Source organism: Henckelia pumila, chromosome 1 (assembly GCF_033568475.1).
Source record: "Henckelia pumila isolate YLH828 chromosome 1, ASM3356847v2, whole genome shotgun sequence".
Classification (NCBI taxonomy): domain Eukaryota; kingdom Viridiplantae; phylum Streptophyta; class Magnoliopsida; order Lamiales; family Gesneriaceae; genus Henckelia; species Henckelia pumila.
Genome location: NC_133120.1, coordinates 57,977,708 through 57,995,008, shown reverse-complemented (window position 1 = coordinate 57,995,008; position 17,301 = coordinate 57,977,708). Strand labels below are relative to the sequence as shown.

The window sequence follows — 17,301 nt, the reverse complement described above, 5'->3', positions numbered from 1 at the left end:
ATCGTAAAGTTTTGATACCCATTATGGAATCGTTCCATATAAAATTTTTAAACTTCCGCTGCACCGGGTATCAATTCTGATTGATCTGATCGCCGCGTTCTCCAACAGTGGTATCAGAGCCAGGTTGCTCAGATCAAGCGATTAAATTAATCGATTGTACAAAAATTTTTAAGCCTCGGTTTTTGAAACAAAATAAATATTTTAAAATAAATTTTTTTTTTTTTGGGGCATAACCCGGGCAGCGATTGGATCGCTGCCCGGAGGGGGGGGGGGCAGCGATGGTCGCTGCCCCGGGCGGCACACGGCGCTGCCCAGCGCAGCGATCGTCGCTGCCCGGCCCGAGCCCTTTGGGGCGCGGGCAGCCCGGGAGTGTCCCGGGCGGCCCGCGGAAAAATTAATTTTTTTTTTAATTTTAAAATTAAATTTTAATATGTTAAAATTCTATTTTTGGTCCGATCGAAAATTGTTTTTGATTGGTCCACGAGGCGTCGGATCGAATTGTTCGAGTCCAAAAATTTTAAAATTGATTTTTGGATAAATTTGAATTTTTGAAAAATTTAAATATTTTATCCGTTAAATTGAATTTTGAAATTAATTATTTTTGGTACAATTGATGATAAGATATGATCTTATGGATATATTGAGTAAAATATGATTTTATGTATAAAATTGGATTTTATAGATAAAATATGATTTTATTTGATAAAAAGATAAAATATGATTTTGTATGTAAAATAAGATTTTATATATGAAATATGATTTTATCCTTTTAAATTTAAATTGCCATTGCATGTTATCCAATAAATTAATTTTGAATTAAATGTTATTGGATAAGGATGATCGATTGCCATGACCAATTTTGTAGGTGTATGTTAGGAATTTACATTTGTTTTTATTGTTGTTGGATTTATTAATGGGCCTGGTTTATGGCCCAATATGAATTGTCATATGTAATAAAAGTGGGCTTGGTTTATGGCCCGTTCCCAGCCCTTAAAAATGTATCCCCTACTTGTCATTGTTATTTATTGTAAATACATTAGATTTAGTGGGAGATGAAGATTTGAAGATGGAGGTGGGCCCAGCAGACAATAAAGACAGTAGAAATGTAAATTGGAAGCTCAATGTAATAGGATTGCATTGCATACTGCATATTACCTAGGATTGGACTAAGACTCGTGATTGGCAACCATGGGTCGATTAGAAATGGAATCGATCATCCTATATAATTATTGTTGTATGCATGTTTTAGACAAAATTGTGTGAATCCGGCAAGCATACAAAATTTTTTAAAAAAAATGATGAGACAAATTTTCAAAATTAAAATCCCTCATTTTTTAATATGATTTAAAATTGATATCAAGATAAATAAAGGAAATTTAAATTTGTTTAAATGGTCTTACCTTCCATCAACGATCAATGTATGAGATGCTACCCGCAGATACGGTCCGGCTCATATTATTGGGGGGGCCCGTTCGTCGGAAAGCTGTACATTGGATCGACACATGTTGTAAGTTGGGTGGAACTCCCATGGGATCGGCTCATATTATTGGGGGATCCACATGGCGACCGTCCATCACAACTTAATATTGATGGGTCATCTTGACATGTCACAATAAACGGCGTCATATTATTGGGCCCTTATTGGACATGAGGTAAAAACGTGGAGGTTGCTTTGGAAGCAATTGGGCTCTACCTTTTGAAAATTATGGTTGGCTGATATTATTCGGGACCATAGTTTGTCAATTGGACTCCATGTTCTCACTAAGGAAAACAGTTTCTCGTTTTCACTAGAGGGTAGTGAAATCGTTAAAATAGTGGGAGTGAGATTCATAAAATAAATTTCGCCTATTTTATGTCTTAGTAAATTACTTAAACAATCACTGATATTTGTCTGTTTCTTTTCAGTATTTCATAAAGATGAATTCGCGTAATCCACTTTTCTCGATCCTCGAACAAAATAAATTGACTGGCGTAAACTATACGGAATGGTTCCGTAAGTTGAAGATTGTCTTGACTTCGGAGAAGATGCTCTACGTGTTAGAAAAATCTCCTCCGAAGGAAGCACCAGCTGACATAAGTCCGGAAGAGTTAGCCAAACTTGATACATGGTGGGACCATGATATCAAGGCCAAATGCTATATGCAAGCCTCGATGTCTGATGAACTCCAGAGGCGATTTGAGGACACCGTGAATGCTGCTGACATTCACGTACAACTCAAGGAACTTTTTGGGGCTCAATCGAGGGCTGAAAGGTTCGCTACTGTAAAGGAGCTAATGACGTGTCGCATGCGTGAAGGGATTTCGGTCCGTGATCATGGGGTACGAGTGATTTGGCTCATACAGAAGTTGGTAACCCTTGATTTGGTGTTGGAGCATGAACTCAACGTGGACTTACTACTTCTATCTCTTTCTTCTTCGTTTGACGGATTTGTGGTGAATTTCAATATGAACAAGATAGAGGCCTCCCTTGAAGAGATGGTCAATATGCTTGTGACATATGAATCCACTTTAAAGAAGGATAAACCGGCTTTCTTGGTGGGCTCCTCTTCTTTTGCTAAGAAGGGGCCAAGTACAAAGGGTAAGAAACGTTCTGCCCCACCCAAAAAAATCGAACCCGAGAAGAAGTACAAGACAAAGGCTTCAAACATGGAAAAATCCAAGGATGTTTGCCATTACTGCAAGAAGCCCGGTCATTGGAAGCGTAACTGCAAGGAATATCTAGAGCAGTTGCGAACTGCGAAGGGTATGTTCTATATTGAAATAAATGTTTCACTTAATACTACTTCTTGTGTATTGGATACCGGATGTGGATCTCACATTTGCAATGATTTGCAGGTGATGACAAGAAGTCGCAGGCTTAGAATGGGTGAGACCCAGCTGAGGCTCGGAAATGGTTCCAGAGTTGAAGCTAAAGCTGTGGGAGATATTTATTTAATTTTGCAGAACGGTTTTAAGTTACTTTTGAGAGATGTTTTATTTGTTCCAGATTTGATTAAAAACATTATTTCTGTTTCTATGCTTGATAGAGATGGTTATTCTTGCAATTTTGTGAATGGGATTTGCAATATTTACAAGAATGAATGTTTGATTGGAAATGGAAAACTTGAAAATGATCTATATAACTTAAAACTAAAAGACGTTCCAATAAATTATGTTGATAAACCGGCAACAACAAACAAAAGGAAAATCGATAGCCAAAACCCGGCAAACCTTTGGCACGCTAGGCTAGGTCATATTTTCTCAAGGAGGATGAACAAGCTAGTGGGAGAGGGCATGTTTGATATGTCTGATATTAACTCTCTACCTACTTGTGAATCCTGCCTAAAAGGAAAAATGACTAAATCTCCTTTTAAGGGGAAACCTGAGCGTAGTCAAAATATGTTGGATTTGATCCATACAGATGTTTGTGGTCCATTTAGATTTGGTACTCAATATGGCCACACCTACTTCATTACCTTTACTGATGATTATTCTAGGTATGGATATTTATATTTAATGAAATATAAGTCTGAAGCATTTGAAAAGTTCAAAGAATTCAAGGCTGAAGTAGAAAACAAGCTAGGTAAAAGTATTAAAGCACTTCGATCGGATCGAGGTGGAGAATACTTAAGTATCGAGTTTTTGGACTATCTGAAAGAGAATGAGATTCTCTCTCAGTGGACTCCTCCTATGACACCACAGCTGAATGGTGTATCGGAGCGTCGTAATCGAACTTTGTTGGACATGGTTCGATCCATGATGAGCTTCACTGAGCTTCCACCTTTGTTTTGGGGCTATGCGCTTGAAACGGCGGTATTGTTGTTGAACAACGTCCACACTAAAGCAGTGGACAAAACACCATACGAGTTATGGAATGGCAAAGCTCCTAAGTATTCGTACTTGAGGATTTGGGGATGTCCTGCTTACGTGAAGCAGACAGTGGGAGATAAGTTGGATAGTCGATCCACCTTATGTTATTTTGTAGGGTATCCGAAGAATTCAATCGGATATTATTTCTATTATCCTGCTGAAACAAAGGTGTTTGTTTCAAGGAATGCCACCTTCTTGGAGAAGGAGTTCTTATTGGATAAGAAAGGCGAGATGATGGAACTCAAAGAAATTCGAGAAGAACCCGAAATACAAAATAACGATCCTCACCTCAGGAACCATTGATAGACACGCCTGTACCTAGAAGATCCGAGAGGACTTCTAGACCTCCTATTCGATATGGTCTTCTTCTTGAAGGGGATCAAGATGAACCCGATGTTGGATGTGATCCAAGAAACTTCAAGGAAGCAATTTCTGATGCGGATTCAAATTTATGGCTTGAAGCAATGCAGTCGGAAATAGATTCGATGCATACAAACCAAGTTTGGTCTTTAGTAGATCCTCCCGATGGAATTGTTCCAATAGGGTGTAAATGGATCTACAAGAGAAAGCTTGGGCCTGATGGTAAGGTATTGACCTACAAGGCGCGATTGGTGACGAAAGGTTATACTCAAAGACAAGGAGTTGACTATGATGAAACCTTTTCACCGGTTGCAATGTTCAAGTCCATAAGAATCCTTATTGCCATAGCTGCTTGGTATGACTATGAGATATGGCAAATGGATGTGAAGACTGATTTTCTTAATGGAGACATTAAGGAAGAAATCTATATGAAGAAGCCTGAGGGGTACACATCCATGGGAAGCGAGCATAAGGTATGCAAGCTTCAAAGATCAATTTATGGTCTAAAACAAGCATCAAGAAGTTGGAACCAGAAATTTGATGAAACAATAAAGGATTTTGGTTTCATCAAGAACCCGGAGGAACCATGCGTGTACAAGAAAGTAGTTAAGGATGCTGTGACATTCTTAGTACTTTATGTTGATGACATCCTACTCATTGGGAATGACGTAGGGATGTTGCAGTCAACAAAGATATGGTTATCAGGTAGATTCTCGATGAAGGATTTGGGTGAGGCATCCTATATTCTAGGGATACAGATCTATAGAGATAGATCTAAAAGAATGATAGGACTCACTCAATCAACCTACATCGACACCATATTGAAATAGTTTTCAATGGATGGGTCCAAGAGAGGACATCTACCCATGTGTCATGGAGTTTCTCTATCCAAGTCTATGTGTCCCAAGACGGATGAAGAGATAGAGAAAATGACACATGTACCATATGCGTCAGCCATAGGTAGTATCATGTATGGGATGATATCTACCAGAACGGATGTAGCATTTGCTCTGAGTGTCACGAGCAGATATCAAGCTAATCCCGGTCAAATGCATTGGAAAGCCGTGAAGGACATTCTTAAGTACTTACGAAGGACTAAGAATATGTTCATGGTATATGGAGGAAGAGAACTAAAATTGGAAGGCTATACCGACTCTAGCTTCCAAAGTGACGTGGATGACTCGAAGTCAACCTCTGGATTTGTGTTCATGCTCAATGGCGGTGCTGTTTCTTGGAAGAGTTCCAAGCAGGATACCACAGCGGATTCCACCACTGAGGCAGAATACATTGCAGCATCAGCTGCTGCTAAAGAGGCCGTTTGGATGAGGAATTTCGTCCAAGAGTTGGGCGTCATTCCAGAAGTTGTTGGTCCAGTCCCGGTGTACTGTGACAACACGGGTGCCGTTGCTTAGGCAAAGGAACCAAGGTCTCATCAAAGATCCAAACACGTACTGAGGAAATACCACATCATCCGGGAGATTGTGGAAAGAGGAGACATCACTGTCGAAAGAGTGGCCTCTGCAGACAATATCGCTGATCCACTTACTAAGCCCTTGCCAGGACCATTATTTGACAAACATCGCGAAGCAATGGGTCTACGTAGTATGACTAGTTGGCTTTAGGGCAAGTGAGAGATTGAAAGAGTAGGTGCCCGGTGAGCCAACTTGTGGCTAAGGGCTTTGATGACTCTTTGTATAAACAATCTTTTGTTTAATATAATTTACACTTTTATTAATGGCAATGACTTTATCTTTCTTCATATTGTTATATTGTGATATACTATTTTTGTTTTGATAAAGACCTTGAATATACTATAGTGTATATAAGATGTGGTAGAACATGGGGATGTCTATCATGAAACACATCTTATAGTCACTGTATATTCTAAACTGTTCCTAGTCGATTGAGCCGTCCGATAATAAGGATAAGGATCGCTCGAGTTTGAGACTAGCATTTGCGATGCAGAGTACCACGTTTCATTGGTAGGGAACATAGAGATGTTCGAAGCATGCAAATGGATATTCATATGATGAATGATCGAACTACCCTATCCGGACTTTCCAAGTGGTTATCACTTATCGAGTGGATAAAGTCCGCGGTTTTGGTTGTACACCATTAGTCCTTACTACTTGAAACATCATTGAGACTCTATATGCTAGTATTGTGCTTTGACTCGTTTACCGACTCTATTGGGGTCATCAGGTGTCGGGATTGGGTACAGTTACAACACATATAGGAGTCAATGCTTTGTTGTCAAGGATTCACCACATACTTGCGAGTGTGGATATCCTATGCGATCTGAGGAGATATTAGTGTGACGAATCTCTGGCCAGAGTACATGATGTGTTTTAAGAAATGGTTTCTTAGTAGCACATGCGATGTCACTATTTGATCTTCAAGATGTATTGCATAGTTATCGAATCTCGAACGACTCTCGATTTACCAATGGTTGTTGATTCGATCGGGATATATGGATGAAGGGACCGTACTGTACGCTAACCAAAATCTATTGGTTCTTGCAGGCACTATCAGTGATACCTAGGAAATCATGGGGCGATGTTGCTAGGCGCTCTTACCATGATTCGATGGGCAAGTCGGAAATTGTTGTTCCGAGTCACAAGGAGTTATGAGCCCATGGCTAGCTGTATCCCTGAACCATTGAGGGTCACACAGAGTAATGGATTTTTAATCCCCGTTGAGATAGTTAAATTTAAAGAGTTAAATTTAATGAACAAAGAAGTTGGACTTCTTATTTAAGAGTAGAGGAGTAAGATTTCCTAAAATGACATAGGGATGGGCATTTTTGGAAATCACTGCATTCAGATTCAGAAAAATTTATCTTGACTTTAAAAGGTGCAGAAATGGTTTCTGTGCACATTGGTGAAATCGGTTTATCAATCAGAGTCATGATGAATTTTATATTAATTTCTGAACATGCGGGCTTTGCTTGTCGGGCTTGAACTTATGACTAATGGGCCCTAAGCTGTTAGCGGCCTACATTATAAATAAGTTATTGCAGTACAGAAATTATACACAACAGGTCACAAATTTTCGAAAACCCTAAGTATTTTCTCTAACAGTGGCCGCCCCCCTCCCCTCTGCTCAGGAAAATCCAGCCTGTGAATTTTGAATTACAGTCTGGTTTAACGGATCAAATTCGTTAATTCTCTTCGTAGAAACTTCTGATAGATTTTCTAGTGCAATCTATCAGAGGGATTAAATATCCGTTCGTGGACCTGATTGAAGAACAGTTCGTCCATTAGTTCCAGGGATATACAACAAGAGCAGAGCAATCTGTTGGTGTCCATAATCTCGATTCGATATTGGAGGTAAAAATTTATAATTGTTATTTAATTTTACACACACAATTTAATCGTAAAGTTTTGATACCCATTATGGAATCGTTCCATATAAAATTTTTAAACTTCCGCTGCACCGGGTATCAATTCTGATTGATCTGATCGCCGCGTTCTCCAACAGTAGATCCTCCCGATGGAATTGTTTCAATAGGGTGTAAATGGATCTATAAGAGAAAACTTGGGCCTGATGGAAAGGTACTTACCTACAAGGCACGATTGGTGGCAAAAGGTTATACTCAAAGACAAGGAGTTGACTATGATGAAACTTTTTCACCAGTCGCAATGTTCAAGTCCATAAAAATTCTTATTGCCATAGCAGCATGGTATGACTATGAGATATGGCAAATGGATGTGAAGACTGCATTTCTTAATGGAAACATTAAGTAAAAAATCTATATGATACAGCCCGATGGATTCACATCTATGGGAAGCAACCATAAGGTATGCAAGCTTCAGAGATCGATCTATGGTCTCAAACAAGCATCAAGAAGTTGGAACCAGAAATTTGATGAAACAATAAAGGATTTTGGTTTCATCAAGAACCCGGAGGAACCGTGCGTGTACAAGAAAGTAGTTAAGGATGCTGTGACATTCTTAGTACTTTATGTTAATGACATCTTACTCATTGGGAATGATGTAGGGATGTTGCAGTCAACAAAGATATGGTTATCAGGTAGATTCTCGATGAAGGATTTGGGTGAGGCGTCCTATATTCTAGGGATACAGATCTATAGAGATAGATCTAAGAGAATGATAGGACTTACTCAAGCTACCTACATCGACACTATATTGAAAAGGTTTTCAATGGATGAGTCCAAGAGAGGACATCTACATATGTGTCATGGAGTCTCTCTATCCAAGTCTATGTGTCCCAAGACTGACGAAGAGATAGAGAAAATGACACACATACCATATGCGTCAGCCATAGGGAGTATCATGTATGGGATGATATCCACCAGACCGGATGTGGCATTTGCTCTGAGTGTCACGAGCAGATATCAAGCCAATCCCGGTCAAATGCATTGGAAAGCCGTGAAGGATATTCTTAAGTACTTGAGAAGAACTAAGAATGTATTCATGGTTTATGGAGGAAGAGAACTGAAATTGGAAGGCTATACCGACTCTAGCTTCCAAAGTGACGTGGATGACTCGAAGTCAACCTCTGGATTTGTGTTCATGCTCAATGGCGGTGCTGTCTCTTGGAAGAGTTCCAAGCAGGACACCACAGCGGATTCCACCACTGAGGCAGAATACATTGCGGCATCAGCTGCTGCTAAAGAGGCCGTTTGGATGAGGAATTTCGTCCAAGAGTTGGGCGTCATTCCTAAAGCTGTTGGTCCAGTCCTGGTGTACTGTGACAACACGGGTGCCGTTTCTCAGGCAAAGGAACCAAGGTCTCATCAAAGATCCAAACACGTACTGAGGAAATACCACATCATCCGGGAGATCGTGAAAAGAAGAGACATCACTGTCGAGAGAGTGGCCTCTGCAGAAAATATCGCTGATCCACTTACTAAGCCCTTGCCAGGACCATTATTTGACAAACATCGCGAAGCAATGGGACTACGTAGTATGACTAGTTGGCTTTAGGGCAAGTGGGAGATTGAAAGAGTGGGTGCCCGGTGAGTCAACTTGTGGCTAAGGGCTTTTATGACTCTATGTATAAACAATCTTTTGTTTAATATAATTTACACTTTTATAATGGCATTTACTTTATCTTTTATCATATTATTATGTTGTGACATACTATAAGATGTTTAGATGAAGACCTTGAATATACTATAGTGTATGTAAGATGTGGTGGCACATGGGGATGGCTATCATGAAACACATCTTATAGTCACTGTATATTCTAAACAGTTCCTAGTCGATTGAGCCGTCCGTTAATAAGGATAAGGATCGCTCGAGATTGAGACTAGCATTTGCGATGCCGAGTACCACGTTTCATTGGTATGGAACATAGAGATGTTCAAAGCATGCAAATGGATATTCATACGATGAATGATCGAACTACCCTATCCGGACTTTCCAAGTGGTTATCACTTATCGAGTGGATAAAGTCCGCGGTTTTGGTTGTACACCATTAGTCCTTACTACTTGAAACATCATTGAGACTCTATGTGCTAGTACTGTACTTTGATTTTTTTACCGACTCTATTGGGGTCATCAGGTGTCGGGATTGGGTACAGTTACGACACATATAGGAGTTGATGCTTTGTTGTCAAGGATTCACCACATACTTGCTAGTGTGGATATCCTTTGCAATCTGAGGAGATATTAGTGTGAAGAATCTCTGGCCAGAGTACATGATGTGTTTTAAGAAATGGTTTCTTAGTAGCACAAGCGATGTCACTATTTGATCTTCAAGATGCATTGCATAGTTATCGAATCTCGAACGAATCTCTATTTACCAATAGTTGTTGATTCGATCGGGATATATGGATGAAGGGACCGTACTGTACGCTAACCAAAATCTATTGGTTCTTGCAGGCACTATCAGTGATACCTAGGGAATCATGGGGCGATGTTGCTAGGAGCTCTTACCATGATTCGATGGGCAAGTCGGAAATTGTTGTTCCGAGTCACAAGGAGTTGTGAGCCCACGGCTAGCTGTATCCCTGAACCATTGAGGGTCACACAAGTAATGGATTTTTAATCCCCGTTGAGATAATTAAATTTAGTGAATAAAGAAGTGGGACTTCTTATTTAAGAGTAGAGGGAGTAAGATTTCCTAAAATGACATAGTGATGGACATTTTTGGAAACCACTGAATTCGGATTCAAAAAATTTATCTTGACTTTAAAAGATGCAGAAATGATTTTTGTGCACATTGGTGAAATTGGTTTATCAATCTGAGTCACGATGAATTTTATATTAATTTCTGAACATGCGGGCTTTGCTTGTCAGGCTTGAACTTAGGACTAATGGGCCCTAAGCTGTTAGCAGCCCACATTATAAATAAGTTATTGCAGTACAGAAATTACACACAACTTACACTCAAATTTTCGAAAACCCTAGCCTCCAGTCTAGGAATTTTGGCCGCCCCCCTCTCTCTGTCTTAGAGAATTTTCAGTCTGCGAATTTCGAATTTGCAGTCTGAATTAGCAGATCATATCTGTTCTATCTCTTCGCAGAAACTTCTGATAGACTTTCTAGTGCAGTCTATCAGAGGGATTAAACTTCTGTTCGTGGACCTGATTGAAGAATTGTTCGTTCATCAGTTCCTGGGATATACAACAAGAGCAGTTTAATCTGTTGGTGTCCATAATCTCGTTTCGAGATTTTAAGGTAAAATTTATATTGTTTAAATTTTATATTATCAATTTTAATCGTAGGAATTTGATACCCATATGGAATCGTTCCATATAAAATTTTAAAACTTCCGCTGCACCGGGTATCACTTTCTTTTTCTATCCGGAGAACGACCGTGTTCCAACAGTGTGTTGGTTTCAGAGACTTGAATAAGGCGTGCCCAAAAGATTGATATCCACTACCTCGAATTGATCAGCTGGTGACTCTACGGCATGTCATCAGTACTTATGCTTCATGTATGCGTATCAAGGGTATCACCAAATTCCTTTGACGGAGGAAGATTAGGACAAAGTAAGTTTCACTACCTCTAATGGAATTTTTTGTTACAGAGTGATGCCTTTTGGTTTGAAAAATGTAGGGGTCACTTATCAGAGGCTCATGGACAGAGTGTTCGCCTCCCAAATTGGCAGAAATGTGAAAGTTTATGTGGATGATATCGTGGTGAAGTCTCAGGATGATGCGGGACTGGTGGCCGACCTTGAGAATACCTTCTCGACTTTGAGGTCTTACCAGGTGAAGCTCAATCCAGAGAAATGTGTATTTGGAGTCAGAGGAGGTAAGTTTTTGGGGTACATGGTTAGTGAGAGAGGCATAGAGGCCAATCCTGAGAAGGTGCAGGTTATCCGATCCATGTCTGCTCCTCGCAATCTGCAAGAAGTTCAGAGGTTGGCAGGAACGATAGCAGCCTTATCTCGATTCATATCAAGATCAGCTCATAGAAGTTTACCTTTCTTCAAGGTGCTTCGTAAAGCCAAGAAATTTTAGTGGGATAATGAATGTGGGAAGGAATTCGATGACCTAAAAAACTACTTAGCTGAACTCCTTGTGTTGGCTAAGGCAGTTCCGGGTGAACCGTTGTACATCTACTTATCAGCTTTGGAAGGTGTAGTCAGTTCAGTGCTTATTAGGCATGAGGGAATAGCTCAACACCCTATCTATTTCTTCTCACATGCCCATAAGGGTGCTGAGCTCCGGTATTCAGAGGTGGAAAAGTTAGCACTGGCTTTGGTTATGACAGCTAGGAAGCTCAGGCCTTATTTCCTATCACACCCCATTGTGGTGTTAACCAATAGCCCTATTTGGAGGATATTGACTCGAGCTGATATTTCTGAAAGATTGGTGAAGTGGACTACGGAGCTCAGTAAGTATGACATTCAGTATGAGCCGAGGTTAAACATTAAAGATCAAGCATTGGCCGATTTCCTAGCTGAAACAAAACATAGAGAAGGGGAGGACTTGTGGAAAATATATGTTGATGGCTCTTCTAATAGTGAAGGATGTGGAGTGCGGGTGCTTTTGATTTCCCCCCATGGAGATGAGATCAGATTGGCAGTTAGTTTGAACTTTCGATCTTCCAACAACGAGGCAGAGTATGAGGCTGTGTTAATTGGCCTCCGGGCAGCCAAGCAAACTGGGGCAGCTCGGGTGCACCTTTATTCCGACTCCCAGTAGGTAGCTCAACAAGTGAATGAGTCATATGAGGTTAAAAGTGAAAAGTTGAAGGAATATATGAAAGAAATAGAAGAAGCCCGAGGTCTATTTGATGAAGTGTTATTTGAACAAATCCCAAGGGAGAATAATGAAAAAGCAGATTCCCTTGCCAAGATGTCTAACTAACTTCATAGCTGGAAAACCAGGGAAGTAGTTGTGCAGGTAGAGTAAACGCCCTCTACTGAACTTGTACCAGTGGCTTAGGAAGAGAGTGATTGGAGGGAACTCTTGGGATATATGGAGAAGGTTGAATTGCCAAATGATCTAAAGAAGGCATATCGGTTGAAATAGAGGAGTCTATGCTTTGTAATGGTGGAGGGAGTTCTTTACAAGAGGTCATTTTCTGGACCTCTTCTCAAATTCTTAGGTCCTAAGGAGTCTAATTATGTTCTGAGGGAGATACATGAGGGATGTTGCGGCAACCACTTGGGCTCTTATTCTCTAGCCCGCAAGGTGCTACTAGCAGGAATTTTCTGGCCTACTATTCTAAAAGATGCTCTAGTTTTGGCGACCTCATGTGATAGTTGTCAACGGCATAGTAGACTCCAGCACCAACCAGAAGCATTGATGAAAGTGATAGTGGCAGCATGTCCCTTTGACCAGTGGGGGATTGATATTGCGGGTCCTTTCCCTCCAGCCCCGGCTCAGAAGAAGTTCTTGTTGGTGGATGTTGATTACTTCTCAAAGTGGGTGGACGCAGAGGCCCTGACTCGCATTACTGAGGGAGAGGTATTAAAGTTTTTGTGGAAGATTATAGTGTGTAGATTTGGAGTACCTCGGAAGCTCATTTCTGATAATGGGAGGCAATTTCAGGGATCCCGGGTGCAAGAATGGTGTAAAGAAATAAAGATCCAACAACATTTCACTTCTGTCCATTATACCCAAAGTAATGGTTAGATGGAAGTGACTAACCGATCTTTAGTACAAAGCTTGAAAGCTCGCTTGGGGAAAGCTCAAGGAAATTGGGTGGAGGAGCTCCCTAGTGTTCTATGTTCATACCGTACCATGCCCAGAATCGGGATCGAACAAACTCCTTTTAGTCTGGTGTATGGGAATGAGACTGTTCTACCAGCAGAGATTGGGGAAGACTCAGCCCGGGTCATTTTTTATGATGACAAAAATTGAGAAAAAAGGATAGAGGACTTAGATTTTATGGAGGAGAAGAGAGAAGCTAATGCCGTAAGAATGGAGGCATACAAAAAAATGATAGCTCGGTCTTATAATCGCCGGGTGCGCAGAAAGGGATTTTAGGTGGGGTATTTGGTGCTCAGAAGAGTTCAGGATATGACTGTGTGGAAGCTCGATCCTAAGTGGGAAGGACCATACAAGGTGGTAATGAGGCTCATCTCGGATGCTTACTACTTGGAGGATTCAAAGAGGAAGATGTTGAAGATACCTTGGAGTGCTTATAATTTACGAAAATATTATTCTTAAGATGTTGCAAGTTTAATTTGCTTCTAATTTTTATTGCATGCAAGAAACGTTTTACCTTCATATATAAAAGATTACTTTTCCAGGAATATTAATGTTAGCACACTGCTCATCACCTTAGTCACGCCGCTTTAGCCCCTGACTTGGTTCATCTCATCTCCTTAGTCACGCCTCTTTGGCCCCTGACTTTGGTTCAGATCATCACTTTAGTTACGCCTCTTTGGCCCCTGACTTTGGTTCAGCTCATCACCTTAATCACGCCACTTTGGCCCCTGACTTTGGTTCAGCTCATTACCTTAGTCACTCCAATTTGGCCCCAGACTTTGGTTCAGCTCATCTCCTTAGTCACGCCTCTTAGGCTCCTGCCTTTGGTTCAGCTCATATCCTTAGTCACGCCTCTTAGGCCCCTGACTTTGGTTCAACTCATCTCCTTAGTCACGCCACTTTGGCCATTGACTTTAGCTCAGCTCACTACCCTAGCCATGCCGCTTCGGCCCCTGGTCTCATCTCAAGCGAACACATTTTAATTTGAGCACATTCAGTACTTGCGGCTTAACTAGTTCACACATAAGCCAAATCAGGTCAGGAATTTGGGAGCTCATTCAAGCTCCTGGGTCATATAAGCCAGACCAGGTCGGGAGTTCGGGAGCTCATTCAAGCTCCCGGGTCACATAAGCCAAATCAGGTCGGGAGTTCGGGATCTCATTCAAGCTCCCGAGTCACATAAGCCAGGTCAGGTTGGGAGCTCGGCCGTGGGAGCTTGGGATCTCGGCTAAGGCTCCCTGGCATATTTGCCAGCTCAGCTCGGGAGGTTGGGATCTGAGCTCGGCCGCCTAAATCTTAGCTCAGCTTAGCTTCGGGTGTTAGTTTATTTTCAGGTGTTTATCATGCCTCCCTTCAGGGAGCTCAGCTCATCTTTTGGTGAGTTTATTTTCCAAGTGTTAATCTTGCCTCCCTTCAGGGAGCTCAGCTCACCTTCGGGTGTTAGTTTATTTTCAGGTGTTTATCATGCCTTCCTTCAGGGAGCTCAGCTCACCTTCGGGTGTTAGTTTATTTTCAGGTTTTTATCATGCCTCCCTTCAGGGAGCTCAGCTCACCTTCGGGTGAGTTATTTTCAAGTGTTAATCTTGCCTCCCTTCAGGGATCTCAGCTCACCTTCGGGTAGTTTATTTTCATGTGTTTATCATGCCACCCTTCAGGGAGCTCAGCTCACCTTCGAGTGTTTATTTTCAAGTGTTAATCTTGTCTCCCTTCAGGGAGCTCAGCTCACCTTCGGGTTGTTTATTTACAGGTGTTTATCATGCCTCCATTCAGGGAGCTTAGCTCACCTTCGGGGGTGTATTTTCAAGTTTTAATCTTGTCTCCCTTCAGGGATCTCAGCTCACCTTCGTGTACTTTATTTTCAGGTGTTTATCATGCTTCCCTTTAGGTAGCTCAGCTCACCTTCGGGGGTGTATTCAAGTGTTAATCTTGCCTCCCTTCAGGGAGCTCAGCTCACCTTTGGGTGTATAGTTTATTTTCAGGTGTTTATAATGCCTTCCTTTAGGGAGCTCATCTCAGCCCACCTTCGGGAGTTAATTTATTTTTAAGTGTTATCATGCCTCCCCTCAGGGAGATCAGCTCAGCTCACCTTAGGGTGAGTATTACTATGTTTATCTTGTTTCCCTTAGGGAGCTCAGCTCACCTTAGGATGTTAATGAGCGCGACTCAGATTATGATAACATAAAAATAGTAACAAAACTGAGCTTGCATAATATGGAAAAAATCTAAGTGTTTACATCCACAATTACAAAAATTAATTCTCATTCTCTCCCTCACCCTCGCCCTTCTCGGCCTCGCCCTCGCCCTCCTTTGCCGCCTCTCCTGAGGTGAGGGAGAGGGCAAACCCATACAAGTCCAGGAAGTTTACGGGGATACCTTCAGGAGGAAAACCAGCCGCCCTGAACTGCTAGGTGCAGCCTTCAAAACCTTTAGCTAGATAGCCGTAGGCTTGGACAACTATCTCGTCCATAAACTCGTATGACTTCAGGAAGCCTTCTTTGAAGCCTCAGATCCCTTAGCCATCTCGGTTCGGGAAAGTTCCAGTTCTTGGAGGGCTTGAGCAAGTTAATCCTGCGAGCCCTTAATTTCGCCCTGCAGGGCTTCCTTCTACACCTCGGAGACTCGGAGGTCATTCTGCTGCTTCAGCCGATCAGCCTGGAAGCCCATCCACATCTCCTCCATCTGAGCTCGGAGATTAGCCACCTCCTTGTCATGAGCAAGCTTCAGAGCCTCAAGCTCTTGGTTCAGCTCAGCAACATGAGCCTCAAAACCCCTAGTGTCCTTCATGAGTTTCTGAGCAATAGAGGCTTGGAGGGACACCTTGGCATTCAGAGCGCCGTCCTGACATAGGAAAAATATCAAATAAACATGAGAACATAAAGGAGGGACATCAAATAACTAAAAAAGGTTAGTTACCTCAGCTGAGGCAGTGTTGGAGCGTTGTAACAGCTCGGCCCATCCAAGGCTTTTCACATAGTCAGCATCAGTCTAGGAGAGCATTTCCCTGAGAACTGAGCCGGCTGCTGGAGTGGGCCCGACCCCCACGATGCGGAGGTCATCGTGATGCATATCAAAAAAGTTGGTCCTGCACCGGACCACGGGTGTTTGGGGTTTCTCTGACTTGAACTGCCGGAGAGGCACCACCTCGAGAATGCTAAACTTCCTAGTGTCTAGCTCCACCACCTCAGGATGGGTGCTCGAGGTAGCACACCTTTTTGAGCCCTTTGGAGGAGTAGTGGAGGGCTCAGATGTGGTAGCAGCTCGGGGTGAGGGAGCCTTGGGCTTAGCCGAGCTCCCTTTGGCTTGACCCCCCGGCTGGACAGTTGTCTTCTTCTTCTTCTCCAGCATCCTCTTCATGGCAGCATCCATGACTCTTTTTTCTGAGCAAGTAAAAAAGAGGTCAGCAAAAAAAAAGAATAATATAATAAGAGAGCAAGGGCGGGGGAGGGACATACCTAGGTTGCCTTGGACCGAAACATCGGCCGAGCTGAGCCCGTGATGGCAGAGCAAATCCTCTGCTAGAAGGGCAGCGGTATCAAAGCACCTTCCTCCTATAACCCTCTGAGCTCCTGTGAATAGCTCTCCCTAACGAAAGCCCGGATTAAGGGTAGGCAAAATGGGGAGAGCATCCCTCCAGGTCGAGCATATATCCCAATCATCGGAGGGATGAACAAAAAAGAAAGAATTTTTCCAGTTCTTTTTGGAACTGGGAGAACCCTTGAAGAACTTGCAGTTAGGTCTATAAGAAAAGTAAAAGGGGCCCTCCTTAGACCGTTTGGGGAGCAAGAAATTGAAAATGGTATAACAAGTTACTTCAAAACCTAGAGTCCTAAAGAGGACAACAAAACCACAAAGAGTACGGAAAGAATTTGGGGTGAACTGCCCTAAATGAAGCTCATAGTAGCGGCTGAGCTGTTGGAAGATCGGAGGAATGGGAAACCTAAGACCTGCTTCTAAT

General features: G+C 42.0%; 1 protein-coding gene across 1 annotated transcript; it reads left to right on the top strand.

The window, feature by feature from the left end:
- The first annotated feature begins 12,680 nt into the window (after positions 1–12,680).
- On the top strand, positions 12,681–13,268 carry LOC140863077 (uncharacterized). The gene has a single exon (XM_073266216.1). The coding sequence runs from the start codon at positions 12,681–12,683 to the stop codon at positions 13,266–13,268; it is 588 nt and encodes a 195-aa protein (XP_073122317.1).
- The last annotated feature ends 4,033 nt before the right edge of the window (positions 13,269–17,301 follow it).

Bases quoted from the DNA above. Each gene is read 5' to 3' on its own strand.
- LOC140863077 (XM_073266216.1), top strand. From the start codon at position 12,681: ATGGTGGAGGGAGTTCTTTACAAGAGGTCATTTTCTGGACCTCTTCTC.